The sequence below is a fragment of the Saccopteryx leptura genome, chromosome 5 (assembly GCF_036850995.1).
Source record: "Saccopteryx leptura isolate mSacLep1 chromosome 5, mSacLep1_pri_phased_curated, whole genome shotgun sequence".
NCBI lineage: Eukaryota > Metazoa > Chordata > Mammalia > Chiroptera > Emballonuridae > Saccopteryx > Saccopteryx leptura.
In genome coordinates, this window is record NC_089507.1 from 207,276,027 (window position 1) to 207,302,254 (window position 26,228).

The following is a 26,228-nucleotide window of genomic DNA, read 5'->3' on the forward strand; positions in this document are numbered from 1 at the left end:
TTCTTTCTGGTCCTGGGACTCAGACTCACACATTTCTCAAAATGTGGATGTGCTCCTCCCATGGAACATGGCTAGGCCTTTTCTTAAACAGTTATGTACATTTTAGTGAGCATTAAATCGAAACTAGCATATCACACCCATGACTTTGTTTCACTATCATTTATAATGAGATAAAGGAAAAAATGGTTGAGCCTGACCAGGCGGTGCTGCAGTGAATAGAGCACGTCAGACTGGGACTTGGAGGACCCAGGTTTGAAACCCTGAGGTCGCCAACTTGAGTGCAGGCTCATCTGGTTTGAGCAGGGCTCACCAGCTTTAGCCAAGGTCACTGGCTTGAGCAAGGGGTCACTCTGTCTGCTGTAGCCCCCCGGTCAAGGCCCATATGAGAAAGCAATCAATGAACTAAGGAACCGCAACAAATAATGCTTCTCATCTCTCTCCCTTGTCTGTCTGAACCTATCTGTCCCTCTCTCTGTCTCTCTCTCTCTCTGTCCCTGTCACAAGAAAAGAAAAGAAAAAATGGTTGAAAGTTGATTTCAAGAAAAAAAATTGAAGACATCATTGTATAGATCTGTACAATTCAATACAGTAGCCACTGGCCACATATGACAATTTAAACTTAAACTTAACTGAAATTAAGTGAAAAGTAAAAATTCACTTCCTCAGTCTACATTTTGAATGTTCAATAGCCACATGTGGCTAGTGGCTACCCTACTAATGCAGATATAGAACACTCCGTCAGTTGTATCAAGTTCTTTCTGTCTATGGGCAGTGCTCTGCTCAAGTTGTCTTTTACTAACTAAATCGGTGTCTTTGTAGAGCCACATGTGGATATTTACATTTAAATTAACGAAAATGAAACAATTTAAAATTCAGTTCCTCAGTCACCTCGCCATATTTTACATGCTCAGTGGCCACATGTGGTTGGGGGCTACCTTGTTACACAGCCCAGATACGCACCATGTCCATCATCATGGGAAGTTCTATTGGACAGAGGCGCTACCGGTGGTTCATAGTTATGGCCACGCCCACAGCGGTGGGGCGTGACTGCCTAAAGCTTGGGGAGCGTTTCCGTGGAGCCTGACTCCGAAGCACGTCGTCCCTCCCCTCCATCTCCGAGACGCCCCATCCCTTCCCACCTTTGTTAGACTTGTTTATGCACACTTTATCTCTTCTCTTCTCCTGCCGGGGCTTTGGTGTGCTTATCTCCCTCCAAACACACTTTCCTCCACCCTCCTGGATGTACGCGGTATCTTAACACCGTGCTCTGTACAATATAGGTATTCAGCAAATATTTGTTAACCAGTTGGAGTGGCAGTTCCCCTAGCAGGTAATCGGAAAGGTGTGGCTGAAGTCTGTGGGAGGTCTCTAGCGGCTGGTGGCAGCGGATAAAAACAGAGAGAGAAGGTCAAAGCCAGATTCCCGAGGGAGAAGGACGGAGGAAATCAAAGGGACAGTGGTGACCCGAGATCTCATACATACATGTCGCCAAAACCCCTTTGCCCGCCCCACCAGCCCCTCACAGGCGCGACAGGACTTATTTCCGGGGAATTCACAGACTTGGGCGCCGGCTGAAGAAAAGCGCAAAAGAAACCCAAAACGTTATTACGTGCTGAATAATAAACACGCAGGACCCAGACATGAGAAGTTGAAATGGCATGTAAGGGGGAGGGTCTGGTGAGGAGAGAAAATGAGAAATGCTCTCTCCCTGGGCCAGCTGGTTTGAGTTACATTTTATGAGCAGCATGCGCGCACGGTTCCAGCACCCTTGTTGAATTAGCAACAAAACCGCACATTAGTTTTAGGGCTCCCTCTCGAATAGGAACATCATAACGCTCTTTAATTGGGGCTGATAAAAAACGTAGCATTACTTGTAGGTTCCTGAGAGAAGTGAGTTGTGAAATTGGGTTTTCATTAAACCTAATGATGGAAAATTAAGTATAGTGCGTCGAGTGAAATGGGCTGTGATGAAAGGCAGCGCTTCTACATTATCGGAGGTTAATAAGGGAATAGGTGAGGTAAGGTACATTGAGGGGGGAAAAAAAAAGAGTCCGACTAGTTGAATTAATAAACCTTGGAAATCCCTCGGTTCCAAGTCTTTATAGCCTCATTAGCACCAGCATTGACATTGTTACAAATGTCACAGTGGTACAAGTTGCTCGATTTCAGATGCATTTATTTTCCCATTCCACTGTTGGTTTTGCTGACACCAAGTTTACAGTCTGTCTAGCCATGTGTTGAGGGAAAATATCCATATTGGTCGCTCTTTGGTTTTGGAAACATTTATCAGCTCACAAAAATTGCCAGGTGCCCATCCCTAAGAAGCCTGTCTCTGCCAGGCAGCCCGTGCCTCGAGTCCTTGGGGAGACCCTGGGTCTCTGAAGACATCCGTGCCCATAGGTGGCGGTGGCTGAGGTGGGAGGCGCTCACAGGGCTCCAGCGCCTCCTCCCCTGGGAAAGGTGCAGGGCAGGCTCTAGAGATGCAAACGCCAGTACTCCTTTCTCCTCCATCCCCCCCCCACCCCCTGCCCCACCGTCCTACACAGGAGTGATGTTCACAGGAGGGTTGCCTCCTGCCCACAGAGGCTGCCGTGACAGCATGACGCCTACAAGAAAGTGTGTGAGTCTTTAAGGAAAGGGGATCTTCTTAAAACCCTTCAAGGGCTTCCCGCTGGCGTGAAGATGCTCGCACATTCACAGCCTCTCTAGACCCACCTCTCACGGTCTCTTACAGCTTTGCCCTCTTCCCATTTCCGCCCACGGCCTTCATTCCCTCTCACCTAGAAGCGCTGGGCTTCTGCAGCTCCTGTTCTTGTCCGTCTTTCTGCTAGACCGCCAAGCTTGAGGGTGGAGTCTGCATTGTTCTGGGCACTGCCAGCGCCGCCCAGAGTCCCTGGCATAGAGCGAGTTCCCAGCAAATCTAACTCCCGACCACCAGGGTGCGATGGAGAAGGGGAGCAGCCGCCTGAATCTGCTGAGCGCTACATTTAAGCAATGCCCGAGAGCGCGTGGTCCCTACGACCTCACATCTCGAGGAAAACGTAACCCGTGATATTAACGTGCAGTCGGGAAGGTTGTGCGAACGACCTCTTCTTCCTTGAGCATAATGAAGCTTTCAACTCTCTCTCTCTCCCTATCGGCCGCTCCTCCTGACGGGGAGCAGTTTTTCTCATGCTGCACGTAGGGGAGAGCTCACCTTCACACACAGGATCAATGTCTGATGGAGTCTTGTGACGTGAGAGAAAACCAAGCTGGAGGAAATGTGGATTTGAAAAGACAGGTTGCGGAAAATCAGGAATATCCGTTCAGCCTCCCTGGGAGTGGGGACGGCGTAGGGCTAGGGTCCCGCTGGCGTGAGACGCAGCAAATCCGACATCCTCGTCTCGTGCGTGTCTCACCCGGCGGGTCCAGGGCGTAGACTGGCCGTGCCTTTGGGAAGAGGTTGGGCAGAGCAATTCCAGAGGTTCTGGAGGAGATAACCCGGTCCAGAAGGACCAGCAGGGAATGCCGAGCAGGGAGGTGGGCGTGCAGGAACGTGGCTTTACTGTTCCAAGGGGAGCGGGACCTCAGGTCCAACCTCAGCAGCCACCCGTCTCCAGGGTGGCCAAGCTAAGAGAGGACAGACAGTCAGAGCAACTCAGCTGCTTTCAAGATTGTTCTCAGGAGAAAACAGAGCTTTTCTTAAGGAGGGATGTTATGAAGGAAGTGAGCCATGGGACCCAGGCCTGGGAGAAGTAACTGGCAGAACTGAAGGAGAGCAGTTCGGGCTTCCCGAGCTGCCCGGCAGGCTCAGCAGCCCTCCCGGATCAAGCGTGTTACGTGGTGGGGGGGGGGGGGGGGGCTAGACAGGAGGCAGAAGGTGGCCGCTGCTGTGGGGGGGGGGGGGGGGCGCTGAGAGGCCAGGGACCCTGCTGCGACTGGGGCTCCAGTTCCTTCCTGCCAGGGCACAACCCAAACGATACAAACCGGGAGGGACACCGGGTCACAGGGACTCAGGCTAATGGACCAGACGGACATGCGCAGCCCTGATCTCCAGCGCCCGAGGCTGTCCTCGCCTGCCGGCGGGCACCACTTCCTAAACAGGAGGGCGCTCCCAATGTCTAGCCTGGCTGCCTCCTCGGTGGTTCTGATATTGGCCTGGACGGGCCAAAACCACCCTGCCAAGCCGCAAAGAAGGGCTGAGATAAGGAGGGGATGACAGCCGACCAAGGGCTCTGTGTTCCTGGGTTGGTTGGTTGGTTGTTGGTTTTAATTGTTAAACCGACCACCGCAGCCAGGCCAGGGCAGCAGTGTGCCCCTGCCCTTCCGGTGTCTTCCTTCTCGGTCAGATCCTGAGTGAGTCCCCTCTGCCCCCCTCAGGGCAGGCTGGGGAAGGCACGGAGGACAGAGGACCCAGCCGCCATAGGTGACGCTCTGTTCTGCCCCCTTCTCTTTGAAGCAGATGGCAGCCGCGGAGAGCTGTCCCAGCCCACCCTCACCATCCAGACGCACCCCTACCGGGCCTGCGACCCCATGGAGATGAGCTACCCTCGGGACCAGTTCCAGCCCGCCATCCGGGTGGCGGACCTGCTGCAGCACATCACCCAGATGAAGAGGGGCCAGGGCTACGGGTTCAAGGAGGAGTACGAGGTAAGGGGCCAGCCTGCAGGGACGCTTCCTGTTGGGAGCAGAGGCTTCTGGGGGCTAAGGCTTTGCTACTCTAAGTACAGCCCCCGGACCAGGCCACCTGGGAGCATGTTGGAAATGTGACATCTCCGGCCCCACCCAGACCTGCTGACGCAGTGACCCGCACTTTAACCAGGACCTAGGTGACTTGTGTGCCCTTTGCATTTGAGACGCACCGTGCTTCCCTCCGTATGAAGCTGGGATGGCTGAAGCCCCCATCCCACACGTGGTAGGAAAGTCAGCAGATCTCCCCCGCTAGGGCTTCTGCGAGGCTTGCCTGCTCCTGGCCACCTCTTGCCTCATTACCATGCTTCTGTACTCTTCTCAGCCCCCCAGGTCAGTGCCTCACCTCCAGCGACTGCTGTCCCCTCTGTCTGTCCCTTCCTCTCACCTCTGCACTGGACACCCCTTGCCCTCCTCCCAAAGCACCTCTAACACAGAGCATTGGTGAGGAGCAGTTGCTACTGAGGTTTGGAGGATAACGGGGCCGGAGGGGGTAGGGTGGCTTGCAGGGAAGTCCAGGAGGAGCCTGAGTACAAGAGGCCCTCTGGCTCTGCTCTCCTCACAGCTCGCTCTACGCACTGCCCTTCCCACATGTTTTCACGTCCTCAAAACTCCCTTTTTCCTTCTCCCGGCATCCAGGGAAGGGCCCCCACGGCCCCTTCCTTCTGAGGCAGACCGAGTTCCCTTCCTCCCCCTCGCCCCTTCTGTTTCAGACCTTGCCTAGGAAGCATCACCTTTTGCAAACAGAAAGCAAAATGAAATGGAAGGGGAAACTCATTAAGATGTTTTCCCGAAACTGAAGGGGCCCCGCCCCCCCCCCAGAGGCCGCTGGCCGCCCGCCCCCTGCGGGGTGCTGGAATCCGGCCGCAGCCAGCTTTGAAAAATGGTCTTTTTTCACTTTTCCTTTCCTCTCTCCCGCTCCTCCTTCCTTCCCAAAATATCTCTGGAGCATCTACTGGGTGCCAGGCTCCGAGTTACATGAACTAGTTTTTTTGGTGGCGGTTTTTTTTAATACCTGGCGTACGCCCCACATACGTGGGGTTCGGTGCAGGGAGAGGCCTTGGTGCCGGCTCTCGCTGTTGGGAATTCTTGAGAACGCCGCGGACTAAGTGTATCTCTCAGACCGGGTTCTGAGAAAACGCCTACCAAGCCATTTTTTGTTCAGAAGCTCTGGTTGGTCGGGAAACTGTGCCAAACTGGGGCTGCAGACAGGCAGATTCCCGTGCAGCCGGCCGTGGGGTCTTTGCACTGGCCTCTGGTTACCTGAGTCTGAACTTTGCCTGTATTCACGGCGTGCGTCGTTTGGATAAGGTGATATCTAAGGGCCTGTCTGGTCCTAAAACTTTATGGGAGTGTAAAACACCGTGGCGAGGGGCAAGTTTGACACATTTATGAGAGCAAAAGCGTTTATGTCGATGGATGTGAGTAATTACCTGCCCAGGAGAACCAGCAGTTAATTTTCAACGTGGTCTAAGTAAAATAGCATTTTTCATCTGCTCAATCGACAAGTTTTTGGAGGATGTCGGGGGAAGAGTTGAAGGAAAGGGTCTTACTATTTTCAATACGTGGGCCTTATTTCCTAGGGGTTTTGCTGAATGGTCCCCTTAAAAGGGCAGGGCAGGGGGTGCATATGTGTGCTGTACACCCACCTGCGTCCATCTGTTTGTGGAGCGAGTGACAGGAGAGGGCGTGCTGTTCGTGAAGGCATCTTCAATATCATGATGGTTGAATAAATCAGTCATAATATTTGATTTGCTTTAAAGTTGCAAGTAGCATTGGGGAAGAAAATGTGGCATCAAAGGAGGGTGACAAGTCATCAAAGCCTGAGAAGCTTTGTTCTAAGAACTTGCCATCTAAATTTTGAAAACAGACACACAAATACATTTGACTACTTCGATGTATTTCCTTCCACATTGATACTTCTTTTAAAAGTATCCATTTCTGTGTGGTTGATTTAAAAAAAAAATTGCGCCTTTTTGTATTCTGCAAACTTTTTTTAAAAATAAATAACAGAAATAAATGTATTTCGCACAGTTCTAGAGGTAGGCAAGTCCAAGATCAAGCTGTCAGTAGATTGTATCTGGTGAGAGCCCACTTTCGGGTTCATAGATGCCCATCTTCTCACCATATCCTCACATGGTGGAACAGGTGAGGGGTCTCTCTTATAAGGGCACGAATTCTATTCATGAGGGCTCCACCCTTATGACCTATCCACCTCCCAAAGGCCTCACCTCCTAATGCCATCACACTAGGGATTAAGTTTCAACATATGAATTGGGGGGGGGGGGGCACAATCATGTAGACAAATATTCAGACTACAGGGCATTCTTTCATCACCAAAAGACAGTGATAAAGGGGAGGATATTGAACACTGGTACAATGTTTCTTTGTTTGTTTGTTTTTCCCAAACTTTCTGGCATGGAAATCAACTGCTTTTATAATGAGAAAGAAAACAAACAATACATGTTGTTCTGTCATTTGGAGATACCACTAGACTAACCTTGACCTCAATGAGTTCCAATTATATTCATCAGTTAGCTGGAATGCTTGGCTTGACAGCATCCTGTGATCACCTGGAGATTAACTGGAAAACATTATTTAATGGGAGTCTTTTCACAACGGGCTAGTTCACTTTCCTAGACCAGAGCTGGCTAGGGCTTCGATTTCGATCGTCAGGGCTCCTGTGATGTCTGGAGTCCACACACTGAGGCTGAGTCACAAATCTGCTCGAAGACAGTATCCTGTGAGGCAGGGCTCCTGGGTCTTCAGTCCTTCTTTCAAACCACCTGCCACGCGCTCTCTTCCTTGTCTGTTGCCCCCCTACCCCGCTCAGCTGTCTTTTTCTTTCGTACAAATAAGTGGGTTTGACAAGTTGACATGTCGGGGACCTCCCAGCTATAGGAGGCTGTGTCTTCTAACATTCAGTCCAGTGGTACAGTTACTTACCAATCTACTCATTAAATTTCTACTGAGTATTCACTCTCTTTCCAAGGACTCTTCCAGATATTTTCGATTTGACAGTGAACACAACATGCCCCTCATGAAGCTTCTGTTCTATCAGGGGAAATAGGAAATAAACAATCGACTTGAGAAATAAGTTATTTTACAATCACTTAATGTGCTATGTTAGTAAATAATGCATTGTGCTCTTGAAAAAATACTGTTTGCTGTGTTACAAACCACCCCAAATCTTGGTGACAGAAAACAACCCATTTAAATTGTGCCCATTGATTTTGTGAGTTAGGAATTTTTTGTCCTTTTTTGCTCTATCCCTCCACCTCCCTCACCCAGCACCCCAACCCCGCCCAGCAGCCGTCAGCTGGCCACGTGTGAGCCTGTCTCTATTTTGCGTGTTAGTTCATTTTGTTCATCGGAGTCCACATGTGAGCGGCATCACATGGCGCTTGTTTTCCTCTGACCGGCTTCTTTCACTCAGCATACTAATCTCTAGATCCATCCATGTTTTTGCAAAAGATAAAACTTTCCTTCTTTTTTTTTTTTGTGGCTGCCTAATATTTCATTGTGTAAATGTACCACAGCTTTTTTATCCACCCATCTACTGATGGGCACTTGGGCTGCTTCCAGATCTTGGCTGTTGTAAATAATGCTGCAGTGAACATAAGGGGGCATGTATTCTTTTGAATTAGTGTTAGAATCTTTGAGAGTGTTTGACACAGGCAATGGTAAAGCCACAAGACTGTTCAAAGTCACCAAGAAAGTGAACAGAGAAAAAAAGACAGGGACCAAGGACTGAACTTGGAGGGGTTTCAACTTTGAGGTGTCTGAGCCCTTTCCATAGACCAGGGGTCCCCAAACTTTTTTACACAGGGGGCCAGTTCACTGTCCCTCAGACTGATGGAGGGCCGGACTATAAAAAAAACTATGGACAAATCCCTGTGCACACTGCACATATCTTATTTTAAAGTAAAACAAAGTGGGAACAAATATAATATTTAAAATAAAGAACAAGTAAATTTAAATCAACAAACTGACCAGTATTTCAATGGGAACTATGCTCCTCTCACTGACCACCAATGAAAGAGGTGCCCCTTTCGGAAGTGCGGTGGGGGCCGGATAAATGGCCTCAGGGGGCCGCATGTGGCCCACGGGCCGTAGTTTGAGGACCCCTGCCATAGACCTTACACTGTACTAGGATCTAGCAACTGAGGAGATGAGAGGGAGCCTCTGCATTCTGAGGGACTTAGCACATCTTTGTACAGACAGGCTATCAACTGATCATTTTAATGTCCTGGCAAAGTGTCACAATCAGAAGCATGCCCTTGGGGATGGGATGCATTAAGCCTCGCCTGAGGGTGGATGGCCAGCAGCATTCTGGGAAACATAGAGCCAAAAGCAAAGCAGTAGCAGTAGGAATAACCAGAGGACGTCAGGGAAGCAACCAGAACAAACAGGCAATGGCGTGGGTTGGATTGTATCCCAGGGGCCATGGGGCGGTGTTGAAGGGAGTAGGGTTTTTAAGCTGGATTTGCATTTTAGAGGTAGCTTCTCTGGCGTGGATGGGAGCAGAGAGAGCAGAGGGAGGTAGGGCTGGTAATCCAGGGAAAGGATGGACTTGCCTGGAACAGGAGACCGGACCCGGAGCCCAGACAAACCCACACTCGTTTCTCACGCCGAGCAGAGCCGTAAAGTCGGCTCGTTCTCTTTGGCCTGAAAACTCGAGTCTCTCGATCTATAGTTCAAGTTCAGGGACTTGACGGGATGTGTGCATCATCCCAAATCGACAGAATGCCGGGATTCGAGTCCTGTCTCTCTCACTGGGCTTCTGGGTGGCCTTGGGCAGGTCACACCACCTCTCCGAGCCTCCGTTTGCATAATTGTGCAGTGAGGGTGAGGGCGTTGGTTGGCATGATCCAGAGAGCACTTCTGCCCATGATATTTTGAGAGTCTATGGAGGAACCAGTTGTGTGGGTCAGCTGGCCCTCCTCCTACCGATAGTCCCACTGCTGGACCCCACCCTCAGAGGTAGGTCTCAAGTCCTAGCAACCCTGACTGACCAGGGGCTTTGGGTCCCTAAGAACTCGAGGGGTCCCAAGGCAAGTTCACCGCACCTGCCATACTGTGTGAACCTTCCAGGAGTTCAGTCTCATCTGCCTATTAGAATTACCTGGGGAAGTTGTAAAAACACCGCTACCCAGGCCATCGTTCGACAAATGCAATCAGCTGCCCTGGGGGTGAGGTCCAGAGCTCTCTGTGCTCCAAGCTCTCCGGATGACAGTAACATCCTTTCAAGGTTGAGAGACATCGGTCTAGAACAGGGGTCTCAAACTCAACTCAGCATGTGGGCCGCAGAGCAAGATCACAGCCGTTCGGCGGGCCGCACTAGGTCTACAAAAGGCAACTGTTACGCAACACTTTTCTCACTGCAGTTGAAAACAAAAAAAAAATCAGTACAACAAGCACAATCGTACATGCAGTTTACTCAGTGTCACAAAACGACCAGAAACTGTAGTTCGCATCACAACTGCTGTTAACTAAGCTAATATCTAGCTAGGATGCTAGAGAAATGAAAAATACAAGTATAGGCCCCTAGGCTTACTTAATTTTATCCAAAATATTTTGAACTTCGTGGATTAGTCTGCGGGCCGCACAAAATTGTTCGGCGGGCCGCGAGTTTGAGACCCCTGGTCTAGAAAGATGCACAGAGTCCCCAGTCCCTGCCCTGCTTATGCCCAAGACCCATCCCCTCACCAGCTGTCCGTGCTGCTGGTCACGTCTGATGCCCGTGGAGGTGTGTGATGGCTGCACAAGTGTACCCTGCTGATGGCACACGGCCACGTTGACATCGAGGGGCCGCTGCGTGTGACTGTGGACTGCAGAGTCTTCCCTCCTGCCCAGCCTCCTTCCCCAGCCCAAATTCCCCCACCTTCCCTAAAACAAGGAGCCCAAGCATGCCGGCCCGGGCACGCAGAACATGGCCGGAGAGCAGGGTTGTCTGTGAGCCCTGTAACCCCAGCCATCCTCGTGATCACGAGAGGAGCAGGTTTGGAGAAGGGGAGGGACAGCAGGAAGAGGTGGCTTTGTGATGCAGAGAAGGAAGGGAAGCCTGTGCATGCCAGCCCAGCCCAGCCCCGGCAGTCTGTCATCCTAATGCACAGAACGAGCCCAGGAGGGTGACCAGAAGGTATCTGGTTATTACAGCTCCATTAAGACTATTTAAGCAGCAAGGAACAGCTGTGTGGACTATGATGCAGCCCTAATGGAGAACAAACATTTGTTCATCTTCCAGCTCGGGGCAGACACACCGTGTGCGTGGCTTTGTGGGGAGAGGCCGGTGCTGCCATCTTTCTCTTAGTTTTCTTTGGCTGTTGGTGGGCAGGCAGCCTCCTGATGGGGTGTGACCGTGGAGATGGACGCTTCAGGTCACCCCAGGAGCCCCCTTCTCTGCTCAGAGTTGCCCAAGCAGAGGCAGTCCCAGTCGACCTGCTTCTCCTACAACTCTGTCCCTCCTCGGTTGGTGACAGAGTCACGGAGCGTCCCCTGCAGGTGCTGGTCCAGCTGCTCCATCCGCAGACGAGTGTGATTCGGAGAAGAGGGCTGGGGAGTTCATGGGCGATGCCCGGGTCGTGAAGGGGACGCCTGTGGCTGGTCTCCAGCTCCGGGAACTCACAGTGACCCAAACCGGAAGACTCGGGCTGCCCCTGCTCATTCCACTCCGCTCTCCGTGGATTCAGATAAGGAGAAAACAGGCCATTTCCAGGGCGGGGTGGCCCAGAAAAGACCTCAGCAATCCACGTGGTTTCAGACCGTGAAGTTTTTCTAGCAGGAAAGAGCTTATATAGGAGAGACTATTAACTCGCTCTTTTTCTTTGAGTTTATTTTTTGTTTTTCACTTAATTCTGTTTGTAACCCAGCAGACAGTATTTTCTGTGTCTAACAGAGGAACCTCCTCCACCTCCCGAAACTAAATGAGCAATTTTCAGGTGGTACAAAAATCCCTTGACCTCGTGTCAAAACCTGGTTGTCTGTTTGCTCCTCCACGCCGGGTGGTCTTGGATGAGACCCTTCCATCTCTGGGGCCCTGTTTCAGCTTCTGTGAAAGGTCTGATTACAGCACACGGACTCCCGAAGCCTGATAGGATGGGCATTGAGTCCCTACTGTGTACCTGGCCCTGGGTGGGGCATTTGAGATCGTTAGAACGCTAAATTAAAAAATAAAATAAAATAAAAAGACTCCTACTTTAGAAGAAGCTCGTGGTCTTACCACACCTCCTAATTACAAAACAGAATATTAGTTAACCTGCTTTCTAGACGGGTGACGGAGGGCAGTCCAGGGTGAATGCAGGTGTTGTTAGGGGTGTTTATTTTTTACTTTTCTTGTTAGTTGTTGTGGCCAAAATCAATCAGGAGCTTCACAAAAGATGAGACCCTGAGTTGAAAAAAAAAAAAAAAAAAAAAAAAGCAGAGAAACACTGGATCAAGGGAAAAGCACGTGCGACAGAGGGAACTGCATGTCCAGGGGCTCAGAGACATAAAAGAATTGCGGTGTTGCAAGCCCGCCCTTAGAAGGGGAACAAAGGTGCCTGACTGTGGAGAGAGAGGTTAACATTACACTAGTTGCGGAGATAAATGTGAGTTTCTCGCCCCTTGCACAGTCCTCCTGAGCAGAATTAACAGGGTACTACGTACGAGCTCTGACAGTCTCTTACCTGTAGCTGGCTTCAGGGTTAAGGGAGAGCTTGTTGACCCAAAGACAGCCAATCAGAAGCTCTCGCGTGAAGATGGAGGAGCGTATGGTTGGGACCAGAAGTCTGTAGCCTGGAGCCAATCAGAAGCTCTTGCGTGAAGATGGAGACAGCGTATGGTGGGGACCGGAAGTCTGTAGCCTGGAGCCAATCAGAAGCTCTTGCGTGAAGATGGAGACAGCGTATGGTGGGGACCGGAAGTCTGTAGCCTGGAGCCAATCAGAAGCTCTTGCGTGAAGATGGAGACAGCGTATGGTGGGGACCGGAAGTCTGTAGCCTGGAGTCACAGGCAGGGGTTCCCCAGATCTTGGGCTCCGAGCAGGGAGGAATGGAGGAACCCTCGTGTGTAATATTAACTTAGTTGAATTGCAAAGCGCTAGTGAAACATTTTGTGATTAGATAGTGCCGCGGCGGGTGGGGCAGGGAGAAGGTGGTATTTCTCACATCTGGGCGGTCTCTAGGGGCACCGAGTGTCTGCCTGTACAATTTAGGCGAGTCTTCTCCAGGAATTCGCTGTTTATCTACCTTACTGCCTAAGACCGTGGGTCTCCGATGTGATGTGTGTTGGAATCAACTGGAGGTTAGTAAAGAACGTTTAGACGTGAGCTATCTGGCACGGAACAGGACCCGGGCCCCTGCATTATACCAAGTGCCCTCGGAGGTTAGGATCCCTACCAAACTCTGGGAACCACTGGCCTAAAATTTGAAATTGTCATTTGAAATTGTGTCACTTCTAAGGCGGTCTTTTAAAGGATGCTTTGTTGACTCTACACGCAGACACACACACAAACCTTGTGCCTCGATCACAGCTCCTGTCACAGACAAATACCCCCGTCTTGGCTGCAATCTGATTTTCTACTTCGCTTCCCCAGCAGAACTCATAAATTCCCTCCTATTTAGTGACACGGTGCGCAGTAGTGTTTGCTCTCCTGATGCCACTCTGAGTTGACGTCATTAGTCATGCCTTCCTGTCTTCTCTGTCCACATTTATAATCCCCAAGGCTGGTGCCCCTCGGCACACGAGGAAGCATTCATTGAGAGCTTGGCCTCGGCCGGGGCCGCCGCTCACTCATGCAGCACCTGGGAGTGGAATAGCAAGGGGCTCACCTGTCTCGTGATAATGGACTGTCACCTTCCCCAGTACGTCCATAACGTACACAGACATCTATCAAGCCCGCCGGATCGTGGTCTCCCTAAGATGCGCTACTCTTGTACTGTACACAACCCGCACGGCCATCGGCCCGCCAACCACGGACACCGGTCAACATGGGCATGGATTAGACCCATGGGCCCCGGCTGAGGTCAGATCTTCGGCTTCCAACAGCTCGTGAACTCTTTCTCGTCCCCTGAATACTGTATCTTCCCTGTACCTAGAGTGAACAACTTGTCCCAGTTTCCCCAGAATGGTACCGTTTTTATTTCTTTTTCATGACATTTATTGGGGTGACATAGGGCTACTAAGATTATATAGGCTTCGGTTGTATACTTCTGTGATACATTATCTCTATATTGCATTGTGGGCCCACCACCCAAAGTTGAATCTTCTTTCGTCACCATATGGTTGGTCCCCTTAACCCTTGACCACCCCCTCACTCCTCTTCCCTCTGGTAACCACCACACTGTTGTCCGTGTCCGTGAGTTTATGTTTGTTTGTTTTTCTTGTTTGTTCATTTGTTGCTTACACTTTCATATCCCACATGGCAGTGAAATCGTATGGTCCTACACCCCAGGAACCCCCTGGGTTCAAGGCAAAACGGGATGGGAGTTGCCAGGAGCCCCCCATCTTGGGTCCTGTGACAGTACGCTGGTGTTGCTGACCAGAGGAGGCAGAGAGTGAGCTCCAGGAGCGAGCCGAGTGGGCTCAGTAACATCTTCTTGGGGAAGAGTGGGTGGAAGAGCCTCTGAACACCTCCCATGGGCCAGGCCCTGTGCCAGGAACCTAGAGGCATTATCTCGGGTAATCACTGTCACCGATATACCCCGTGGGGTATATTGCTTTCTTCATAGACATAGTGTAAAGTTCATTTGGGGGGATGAATGAGTACTCATGTTAAACTATTGAGTCCTGACAATACCAACACGGTTAGGACATGTAAGAGCTCCACCAGCTGAAAGTGTCCCCGTGCTGTCTCTCTGTGGTCACATCCTTCCCCCACCCCTAAACTGATATACTGTTGACTTCATTGTCAGGAGAGGTAATAGAGACCTGCAGTGGTGAAATGATTTGCAGAAACAAGACTGTTCAAACACTCCGCCTTTTGCACAGCCCTGCCTTCTCCCCGACTCATCCACATAGTTGGTGGGCGAGAGGCATTTCTTAACAAGAGAGAATGAATGAAAGACCCGGGTAAACATGGTGCCTCCTTGGTGAACACTGAACTCTTCTTCCCTGTTCCAGGAGAGTACAGTGGTGGGCAGTGGCTCAGGGACATCCTGGCCGCCTAGACTGGTCATGGAGGAAACAGGCTCTCCGCTGTGCCCTAGTATCAGCCAGAAACATCCTGGTCAGCATTCCCGGGACCTTGTTTTGCTGCACCCCAGGGCATATCATATCCAATTATCTCCAAGGGGACAGTCAAGCCAAAGGGAACAATTGGGGGCATCATAGCTGACTGACTCTGCTGAGGATAGTGAGTGAACAGGCAAACTGAATGGACCAGGATGCTCCCCACCTTGGATTGGAGGTGAGCTGCTCTCGCAAGCTCCGTGTTCTGTTAGTCATCTCACTATTTGGGGCCTAACTCAAAGAGGCTCACATGCAGAGAAGAGCATCCAGGAAGGATGACAAGCTTCAGAAAGGACCCTCATATCTCTGTGGGGCCAAATCAACAGGTAGGAGAAGGGAGCTGGCCAAGCAGGCACCAGGGACTGTCCTCAGTTCTAGCAGGGAATGAAAGTATTGAGTGGGGAAACTGAGGTAGGTGGCACAGTCCTATGGGCTGGCTCAGCGCACCAGCGCATAAGAAGCCTGTGTCTGTGGCCATCTGGTCTGAGCCCCCACTGGCTCCAGGGGGCCTCAGTTCTGTGGCTGAGAGGATGGATGGATGGATGGATGGATGGGAGGGTGGGTGGGTGGAAACCACAGGAAGAATTAGGAATTAGTCTGGGGCAGGAACCAGGTGACAGTTTTATCCTAAAGTCTACGAAGCCTGTTTACAAGGATGAAGGGAGGGTTCAAGAGACAAGTGCTCTAAGCCGCTTGTCAAGATGCTGGACTGGCTCAGCCTTCCCATCTTAACAAGTGTTCAAAGCCTCCCCCATTGACTTAGAGTAAAACTCACATTCCTGCCTGTGGTCCACAAGATCTTGACTGAGCGCCACCCCCTCCGCGCTCATATTACATCACTCTCTGGCTCTTCTCTTCCTCTCTCTGCTCTGGAGTGCCTCCCTTCTAGTTCTAGAGCACACCAAAATCGTCCCATCTCAGGGTCGGCACGCGCTGTCCCTCAACCCGGGACCTTCTTCCCCCAGCTCCTGCCATGGCTGCCTCTGCTCATCACTTAGGTTTCAGCTCAGCTGCGGGAACACAGCTGGAGTTGAACTGGGTCAGGCACTAAGGCATGGCTCAAGGAGAGGATGTTAGAATGGACTCCAAGGATGTGGGTGGGCTGTGCTGGGTGACTTAAGGCTTTGTCCAGGACTGGACAGTAGTCGTAAGTGGTATGATCGGCTCCCTTAATAAATCTGAACTGGCCCTGGCCGGTTGGCTCAGCGGTAGAGCGTCGGCCTGGCGTGCGGGGGACCCGGGTTCGATTCCCGGCCAGGGCACATAGGAGAAGCGCCCATTTGCTTCTCCACCCCCCCCCCTTCCTCTCTGTCTCTTTCTTCCCCTCCTGCAGCCAAGGCTCCATTGGAGCAAAGATGGCCCGGGCGCTGGGGATGGCTCCTTGGCCTCTGCCCCAGGCGCTAGAGTGGCTCTGGTCGTGGCACAGAGACGCCCCGGAGGGGCAGAGCATCGCCCCCTGGTGGGCAGAGCGTCGCCCCTGGTGGGCAGAGCGTCGCCCCTGGTGGGCGTGCCGGGTGGATCCCGGTCGGGCGCATGTGGGAGTCTGTCTGACTGTCTCTCCCCATTTCCAGCTTCAGAAAAATACAAAAAAAAAAATAATAATAAAAAAATTAAAAAATAAAAAAAATAAATCTGAACTATAAGAAAGGAAATGAGATTGAGGCTAAAGCTGTAATTCTCAAAGGAGCAGCAGTCACTCCTATTTGCCAGGATAGGAGGACGTTTGGTCATTTAGTTTTGACTTGGACAATGTGCATAGTTTTGTCTGCGTTTAGATGTGGCTGCAGGATGCTCATGGTCTGTCTTGCTCCATCCGGGTCTCAGAGCAGCGTTGCCTGACGTTGGCATTCTATGAAATTGTCTATGTTCAACTGGATGACCCCGGGGTCCAGCCGTGAGTGCTATGCCAGCTCCCAGGAGCCAGGGGCAGCTTTTCTCCTTCTCGAATGTCTTCTAAGAGTCCTGCCCAGTTGACCCTGTCTAAAGTTGTGCTTTGTCCTTGATCACTGTCTATCCCAGCACCCTGTTAGCTGCCTTCATAGCACTTCCTGTAAACAGTGATCTTGTGTGTTTGTTTATGGTCTGCACCTTTCCACAGCTGAAACATAAAATTTACACAATCATCTGCCCTGTCCATGGCTGTGACGTCTAGGACCTAGCACAGTGCTCCGCACCTGATGGTCATTGTGGGGGACGTGGGGGGAGGAGAGGCAAACTCACTCAGTAGATGATTCAGCAAGTCGTTTCCTGTTCGGACCTTACTTTACGGATCTGTAAAACGAGGCAATAATTTTTTCCAACACATCCTTCCAGTTCTGACTTTCCAGGATTCTATGACTACCTCAACTCAGACCTCCGGGGATGAGGACATCCCTAAAAGCATCTTTTAGGGCTAAAAAAAAAAAAGGAAAGAAAGAAAGAAATTGATCATCTTAGCAAAGCAGCACTGTTGAAGAGTAGGAAACATTTTCACACTCGGACGAGAGTGTGAAAAATAGAGCCCAGCACTCTGAGGAGAGGAGGAAAGCAGGGGTGATAATGGATAGATATAATGAGATGGCAATTTTGGTTTCAAAAGAATGTGATTAGCTCCTAATGACTGCCACAATTCCCTGGTCAATCTACTGTAACTAGCCACTAATGTAAAAATAATGCCCCTTGGCTGGCTCACTTTGAAGATGGAGATGAGTCTCTCATACTTTTTACCCCCTCGGTTTTTTTTTTTTTCTTCCTTCAAGAGATGATCCCCTGTTAGAGCCCAGCTCCCTAAACAGGGAAATGGACATGTGATCAAAATCTGCCCATTCGGGGTCATTACTGCTGGCTCCTGGATGGGTGTCTCTGTGAGTCATCCTCTTTCTTCTGCCTTTGTCACTGTCACACAGCCTCCAGCCTCCAAATTGTTCTTCAGTCCCCGCCAGGGGGAGACAGAGGCTTCCAGGGCTGTAGCGGGGTCCTGCATGGATCCCCACGGAGAAGTGCCACTCATCCCAGGTGTTCTGTTTAAAGATTTTCTTTTTAAAGATAGCTGCATTCTGGGCCCATCCTGAAAAGCATGGCCGGTTGTTGAGACGACTCTCAACTGTGTCATTTAAGGACTCTGGGGGGTGGACAGGGGCCTTTATCAAATCTCTGCAGTGTCGCATTACAGAGGGTGTGTGCTTATTTGTGGGACCCCTTGGAGCAGGACAAAGGCAGAGTAAACAAAACACTGTCCGGTGGGTCTGTCCAAAAGTGAGACATGATGCTTAATGGGGTAGTGAGCTCTCTGTCGCTGAGGGTATCTAAGTAGCAGATGCAGTAGGTCAGCTTATTAGCCACCTGGAAGGGGAACACAACCAGATGATTTTCTTGTTTGTTTGTTTTTATAATTATTATTTTAGTGAGAGGAGGGGAAGCAGAGAGACAGACTTCCGCATGTGCCCCAACCGGGAAACCCACTAGGGGGCGATGCTCCATTGCTTGGCAACAGAGCCATTTTAGTGCCTGAGGCAGAGGCTATAGAGCCATCCTCAGGACCAAGACCAACTCACTCGAAACAATGGAGCCATGGCTGTGGGAGGGGCAGAGGGGTGAAGGAGGGGGAAGAAGGTGGTTAGTTCTTCTGTGTGTCCCGACCAGGAATTGAACCCGGGACATCTATACGCCAGGCTGATGCTATACCACTGAGCCAACCAGCCAGGGCCGATGATTTTCAAAGTCACTTGCACCTCTGCGGTTTCAAAGATCTTTGCCTTCTATGTGCACAGAAGCCACCTCACCCACTAATTTTTTCATCCATTGAACCCATCCATTACTTTATTCAAAAGGGCTGATTCAAGCACATACAGAGTCCAAAGCCACTGTTGGGTTCTGGAGTTATAGATACTTCCTTTCCCTGGAGTAATCCATCCCCACAGTGAGAGACAAGACACGTTATTAGATGTAGACGTGTCCATCTGACAGTCAGAGAAGTGACTACATAGCTGGGGATGCAGTGAGGTGGAGGGTGGGTCAACAGGGGAAGGTTTTGCAAAGGAGAAGATTCCTGACCCGGGTTTTGAAAGATGTGTGCAAGTTTACCAGGTAGACTCAGGTGGAAGAGAATTTCAGGCAGAGGGAACAGCATGTACAAAGTCAGTCTCCGATGCTTGAAACACCTGCCAGTGTCTGTAGCATTGCATTTAGCTCCCGGTCATTGGAAGATTGATATCGGGGTGAGGAACGAGGCTGCAGAGACATGTGGGCTGAAGTCACTCAGGACCGTCTGTTAAAGGCTGTGCAGTCTATGCTGAAGAGCGCGGCAAGGGGAACCACTGGGTCCTGTTCGGTTTAGAAAGCTCTCTGATTACAGTGGAGAATGGGTTGGATTGGACAAAACCAAAGGCCGAGAAAGCAGTGAGGGACTCGTGGGAAAGTATTCCTCCCGGTCAATTCACAACTTGCAAGAATCGTGGTTGCACACTGGAGTCACCCAGGGAGCTTTCCACACGGCCTACGCCTGTGTCTTCGCCCCGAGAGTCGGGTTAATGGGGCTGGGGCGGGGCCGTGGCTTTGGGAGCTTTAAACCTTCCTCCTGGTACTCTAATGTGCAGCCGTAACAAACCTTTAAGCAAAGTGCAGCCCAAACCCTGGCACACAGTGGGTACTCACAGATTATTCCCCCCCCCCTGAAAATCAGTATGAAAACATTTCACAGTGTCCTCTTGTCTCCACGCCACTTTGGTGGATGTCATTGGATGAAGAGTAGGCTTTGATCACAGAGGGTTTCAGGTAGAAAACCCACCCCCAGACTATCAGCTCAAACACTGAGAAGTTCAGTGCTGCCCCTGAGACGAGGACACCCCCTCCTTGCAGAGAGCCGGGAATAGTATGTCGACCTGGCAGGTTGTCCGAAGCCGCTGGAGCTACCTGGCTGCGGTGGGAGGGGGCGGCCAGGGGCTGGAATCTGAGTGCAGAGTTACCTGCAAAAGCAAGAGCCATTGGCAGTCTAGAGGCGGTCTGTGCTGGTGGCAAGAGGGAGGCAGGTTGATGGCCATGTACAATGAGGAGCAAGGAGTGGAGGGGGAGGGAGGAGGATAGGAGGAGGGAGGGGGAGAGGAGGAGGAGGGACAAGCCCTCTACCTGTACAATAAGCAGTTTCCTATCCTTGATTGGCCCATGACTCTGTCAAATCATCCCATAAGGTTGTTTGCTCGTCTGCCGCCTCTTAAACCAATGATGCCCATCTCTTCCCCCTCCAAACTCTGACTCTGAACCTCTTTGCCCAACTTCCTATTCACACCTGAGCTCGGATGCCGAGGGGTCTCAAAACATGGCCGCTGCCACCACTGTTGTTCTTTTTTTTTTTTTTTTTTTTTTTTTTTTTTTCATTTTTTCTGAAGCTGGAAACAGGGAGAGACAGTCAGACAGACTCCCGCATGCGCCCGACCGGGATCCACCCGGCACGCCCACCAGGGGGCGACGCTCTGCCCACCAGGGGGCGATGCTCTGCCCATCCTGGGCGTCGCCATATTGCGACCAGAGCCACTCTAGCGCCTGAGGAAGAGGCCACAGAGCCATCCCCAGCGCCCGGGCCATCTTTTGCTCCAATGGAGCCTTTGGCTGCGGGAGGGGAAGAGAGAGACAGAGAGGAAAGCGCGGCGGAGGGGTGGAGAAGCAAATGGGCGCTTCTCCTGTGTGCCCTGGCCAGGAATCGAACCCGGGTCCTCCGCACGCTAGGCCGACGCTCTACCGCTGAGCCAACCGGCCAGGGCCACCACTGTTGTTCTTATTGGGGTTTTTTTGTTCGTTTGTTTGGGTTTTTGTTTTTTTTTTGTTTGTTTGTTTTTTTTATTTCTCTGAAACTGGAAACGGGGAGGCAGTCAGACAGACTCCCGCATGCGCCCGACTGGGATCCACCCGGCACGCCCACCAGGGGGCGATGCTCTGCCCATCCGGGGCATCGCTCTGTTGCAACCAGAGCCATTCTAGCACCTGGGGCAGAGGCCAAGGAGCCATACCCAGTACCCGGGCCATCTTTTTGCTCCAATGGAGCCTCGGCTGCAGGAGGGGAAGAGAGAGACAGAGAGGAAGGAGAGGGAGAGGGGTGGAGAAGCAGATGGGCGCTTCTCCTGTGTGCCCTGGCCGGGAATCGAACCCGGGACTTCTGCACACCAGGCCGACGCTCTACCACTGAGCCAACTGGCCAGGGCCTGTTCTTATTGTTTTGAACATGTTACGAAGCACATAGTCCCCAGCAAGTGCCAGGCCCTGTTTCTTCCCCATTTTGGTAAATGACAGGATGACTTTGCTCAATACTTCAAGCCAACAGGGCATCAGCCTTTGTCCCTTTTCCATCTTAGCCCATGTCTACAGTCCACGTGTGGAGGAGCTGCCCCTGTCCCCTCTGCACCCCTGGTTCCCAGTGCCTGCCTGCTGGGCGCACCTGTGACTCTTTGCCCAAGGACTTCCTCAACACAGAAGAGTATGCACAGCTTGCCTACAGGGCGGGGCGGGGTGTGAAGGGAGTCCCTAAGAGTTGTCCTCAACCGCACCCATGCTTCTTAGGGTCGCCTCGCAAATATGTACAGTCTCACTTTCAGATCCTGGTTTCCTTCTAAAGCAGTGAGGCTGCTTCTGAGAGAACCAGAATCTACAATATCCAACTGAAAACAATCACTCCTCACTGCATCCCCTGCCGCCATCCTGGTACAAGCGTCCAAGGTTCCATCGTCTCTCTCCTGGATGATCGCATCAACTTCCTAACGTGTCTCCCTGCTTCCGTTCTGGGCCTCCCGGAGCCTGTAGCCCACACATGAGCCAGTCCATACATCATCTCTGTAAAACATCAGGACAGGCAACCCCCTGCTTAAAACCCTCCGACGGTTTTTCATTACACTTAGAACAATGCCCAGCAATCCCCAGCGACCGCAGCGCCCCCTCTGGTCGGAGCTCTCCCAGCTCTCTGAGGCTCCTGTCGCTGCTCTCTCTGCATCCCCTGGTCCCTCTGCCTGGAACGTGCTTGCCACATTTCTCCGTGTGAGTGGCTTTGTTCGCATCATTAAGGAATTAGCCTGAACGCTGCCATCTGAGAAGCCCTCTCGGACAGTGTGCTCTGAAGGAGTTCTCATCCTCCCTTGCTGTCCCTTCCCTGCGCTCTATTTGCTTCATAGCATTTTCTACTATCTACAATTCTGTCTTTGCTGGTTCGTTTGCTACATCTCCCCGTCGCCTGGAAGTTCAAGGGGCACTTAGTTTATTTCTCTGTGTTCCGAGTACATAGAACAGTGCCAAACATATATTAGGAACTCAATAAATATCTGTTGAATGAATGAATGAATCCCTTCCTTACTGGACCAGATTTGGGCTCATGGCACAGGAGACATCACTAGTATTGGAGCCAATGAAGGGTGCGTAAGGCCACGGAGGGCCCCGTCTGTGTCCTCCCCAGTCCCCGTCCATGAGCACACAGCCCTTGTGCTCAGTGACGCATCACGGCGGTGTCATTTCCCCCGCTGGCTCATCCTCACCTGGATGGAGCTCCTGTCTCAGGCCATTCTAACCACTCTGTCCTTTCTCTGTAGGCCTTACCGGAGGGGCAGACAGCTTCGTGGGACACAGCCAAAGAGGACGAAAACCGCAATAAGAACCGATACGGAAACATCATATCCTGTAGGTACCCTTCTGGGAGGCCCCCGACTTTGGGGACACAGCGTTGTGAGTACTGTTTACCTAGAATCTGGTATCTGAGTAATCCTCGATGTTTCCCACTGGGCGCTGTATCTCCGCCTCCCTGTCCCGCCCGGCCTGGGTAACAGGGCGTGGCCAACCTCACCGCAGGAGGCAGGTGGGAAGCGGGGTCCTAGCGGAGCAGGTCCAGGGAGCCTCTGACAGCTGGGTCTCGTCCGGCTGCTCGAGGGTCCCTCAGGCTGGGGAGGGGCCCAGACACAGGCGTCCTGGTGTTCCCAGCGGCCCCTCTGATGCACAGGACTGCCGCAGAAGCGCCTCGGGGTGGACAGCAAAGTCCAGCCCGCAGAGGAGGGCTGAGAACACCTAGGCTAGAGGGGAAGAAACACCTCTGCTGCCTAAGAAGGCAGAGTCCCGCGCGAGGATTGTTCCTCCAAAGGAGCCAGAAGCTCGGAGGGGTCGGGGAGCGGCCAGCTCAGGACTCCGAGGAGCCCACGGCTACGCTGGTCACACCAGAGGCCCCGGGCATCACGACTCCTGCCAGACCCCACTGCTAGTGGGACCGAGGCTCTCCGGAGCGTGCCCGCGCCCGGGGCTGCGTTGGCACAGGCACCTGGTGGCACCGAGCCTGCAGGAGGAAAGCGTGTCTTGTGCGGAGCCAGGGGAGGCGTGGAAGGGCATGACCTTGTGCTTGACGATGAGCATTAGGCACCCCCTGATGTGACTGAATGAAGGCAGGGGGGCAGAGTGGTGAGAGCCCTCTGCGGTCCAGCTGCCTGCGCGTCTATCCCAGCTGTGGAGCCTAAGCAGTTTTCCTGACCTCTCTAAGTTTCACTTCATCACCTTTACAATGATGAAAATAATAAAAATAGGGTTGTTGGAAAAAGGTATATAGCCCTGGCCAGATAGCTCAGTTGGTTGGAGCATTGTCCAGATACACAGAGGTTGTTGGTTCGATCCCCGATCAGGGCACATACAGAAACAGATTGATGTTGGTTTCTGCCTCTCTCTCCCCTCCCCTCCCTTTAAAATCAATCAATAAATTTTAAAAAGAAGGAAAGAAAAGTATAAAAGGCACATAAAACTTTTGGCACAGTGACTGGCATCATTGCTACTCTTAGCCATGGAGTTAACTTTCTCGGAGTCACTGATAAGCAGCGTGGAAATAGCATTCCACCATATTTTAATCAGAATTCACTGAACACCCATGTGAGGTGATGGAATAAGCCAGGCTAGCGAGGGAGGCATGAACAGATGCCCATTTTGGAAAGCTCTATTGGGTAGCTGCCTGGGAGGGTGGATTAGATTGGGGAAGGGTAGATTAGATTGGAGAAGGGTAGATTAGATTGGGGGAAGGTAGATTAGATTGGAGGAGGGTGAATTAGATTGGGGAGGGTAGATTAGATTGGAGGAGGGTGGGTTAGATTGAGGGAGGGTGGATTAGATTGGGGGAGGGTGGATTAGATTGGGGGAGAGGGGTTAGATTGGGGGAGGGTTGATTATATTGGGAGAGGGTAGATTAGATTGGGGGAGGGTGGTTTAGATTGGGGAGGATGGGTTAGATCAGGGGCCCCCAAACTACGGCCCGCGGGCTGCATGCGGCCCCCTGAGGCCATTTATCCGGCCCCTGCCGCACTTCCAGAAGGGGCACCTCTTTCATTGGTGGTCAGTGAGAGGAGCATAGTTCCCATTGAAATACTGATCAGTTTGTTGATTTAAATTTACTTGTTCTTTATTTTAAATATTGTATTTGTTCCCATTTTTTTTTTTTACTTTAAAATAAGATATGTGCAGTGTGCATAGGGATTTGTTCATAGTTTTTTTTATAGTCCGGCCCTCCAATGGTCTAAGGGACAGTGAACTGGCCCCCTGTGTAAAAAGTTTGGGGACCCCTGGGTTAGATTGAGGGAGAGTAGATTAGATTGGGAGAGGTGGGTTAAATTGGGGGAAGGTGAATTAGATTGGAAGAGGGTAGATTAGATTAGGGGAGAGGGGTTAGATTGAGGGAGAGTAGATTAGATTGGGAGAGGGTAGATTAGATTAGGGGAGAGGGGTTAGATTGAGGGAGAGTAGATTAGATTGGAGAGGGTAGATTAGATTGGGGGAGGGTGGGTTAGATTGGGGGAGGGTGGATTAGATTGGGGGAGGGTGGATTAGATTGGGAGAGGGTGGATTAGATTGGGGAGGGTGGGCTAGATTGAGGGAGAGTAGATTAGCTTGGGAGAGGGTAGATTAGATTGGGGGAGAGGGGTTAGATTGGGGGAGAGTGGATTAGATTGGGAGAGGGTGGGTTAGATTGGGGGAGGGTGGAAGCAGAGGGACCAGTCAAGAGGCTACTGCAGAAGTCCCAGCAAAGTATGATGAGGCCTGAACAAAGTCAGTAACAATACTTACATGTGACTATACCTGGTACTGAGTTCCCGGGGAAGAGAGTGAGAGACAGACTGCCACGTAACTAAATATCAGGTCACACACAAGCATTGTCACTGCCAAATATAGGTGTGCACGGCCTTCAAAGCAACGTGATACCGAGAGGACAAAGTTAGGTCATACAGAACTCTGAGTACCTGTTCTCACCAGAACAGGAGTCCACAGCAGCCTGCGTCTGCCAGGGGGTAGCCCGCCTGGACCTTTCCACGTCTCAGCAGTTGGGTGCATCGCAGTCCTTGGTCTCAGCACTCAGAGCAACCCCGTTCAGCCAAAGAGGGAATAAAGAAAATGATCGTGAATAACAAATTATTTCTAGCACAGTTCAGTGCTTCGGTTTGTTTCAGTGTCTAGATGTTGCCTAAGAAAAAGCTTGGAGGAAGGAAGCCGCGGATACAGGCAGCTTGTAGAGGAAGAAGGAGGCAGAAGTTGTAGCCTGTCTGTTTCCTGTGCCGATTTAGGAATGGGCTATGAATGGTAGAACTAATCGGAAAACATTTATAAATCTGTCTCTTGGAAGATAGTAATGCAGACAGCAAGAGTTCTTGCAAATGAAGTATTAGAAAGGGATGTTCAAACAACCAGGAAATGGTGCGTTAAGACCTATGGTGTGTGGGCGTCCTCTGAGCCGGGCTCTGTGTTGGGCACTAGGACACTCGGCCTCTTCTCCCAGGGGATGGGGGAATTCTGGGGACACGTGGCAGCTCACTCTGACCACCCTCTGCTCGAGGACTGTCCCCTAAAATAGTCATGTGTCTGTTCCCCCTATAAGATGGTGAGTCCAGATAGGGTCACTAAGTTATAGGCTGAGATCACTCTAACTAAGCCTTAGTCTCCTGTCAACTAAATGGGTACAGCAGTGGGCGCATGGGTGTTGTGCCAAGAAGGAAAAGTAGACGGAGCACAGGAAAGAGAGCCTGCCCTCCTGAGAGGCAGGATACCCAGGCTCGGTTACGTTTCAGGGCCAACGCCTGTAGAGGCCAAAGGTGAGACGCCAAGCCATGTGCCCCTCCGGACCCCCCTGCTTGCCCTCTGCCCTCAGCACCTTTGCCCACGCCATCACCACTCTCTCCTGGTCTCTGCCCAGCCTCCTTCCTGCTTGCTCCACATCTGCCTTTGCCCCCAACTTGATCTATCTGATCTCTGACAGTAGCCGGAGCGACCTGAGTGGGATCATGTCATCTCCTTACTGCAGACCCTTCAGATGGCTGCCCTTCACTCCTGAACACTCCTTATCCAACGTCCCTTAGCCGCCTCTCCAGTGTCGTTCCCCACTG

The 26,228-nt window shown here is 51.5% G+C and overlaps 1 protein-coding gene across 13 annotated transcripts in view; it reads left to right on the forward strand.

Annotated features, from left to right (window-relative positions):
* PTPRT (protein tyrosine phosphatase receptor type T) overlaps positions 1-26,228 on the forward strand; it is a 966,224-nt gene that overhangs the window by 885,985 nt on the left and 54,011 nt on the right. For 9 of the 13 annotated variants that reach the window (XM_066387766.1, XM_066387770.1, XM_066387768.1 and 6 more), the window contains 2 exons: positions 4,439-4,629; positions 22,422-22,509. In XM_066387766.1, the coding sequence (XP_066243863.1) occupies positions 4,439-4,629; positions 22,422-22,509 (279 nt within the window). The remainder of the gene's footprint in view (positions 1-4,438; positions 4,630-22,421; positions 22,510-26,228) is intronic. The other 4 variants (XM_066387767.1, XM_066387775.1, XM_066387772.1 and 1 more) reach the window with 1 other exon arrangement.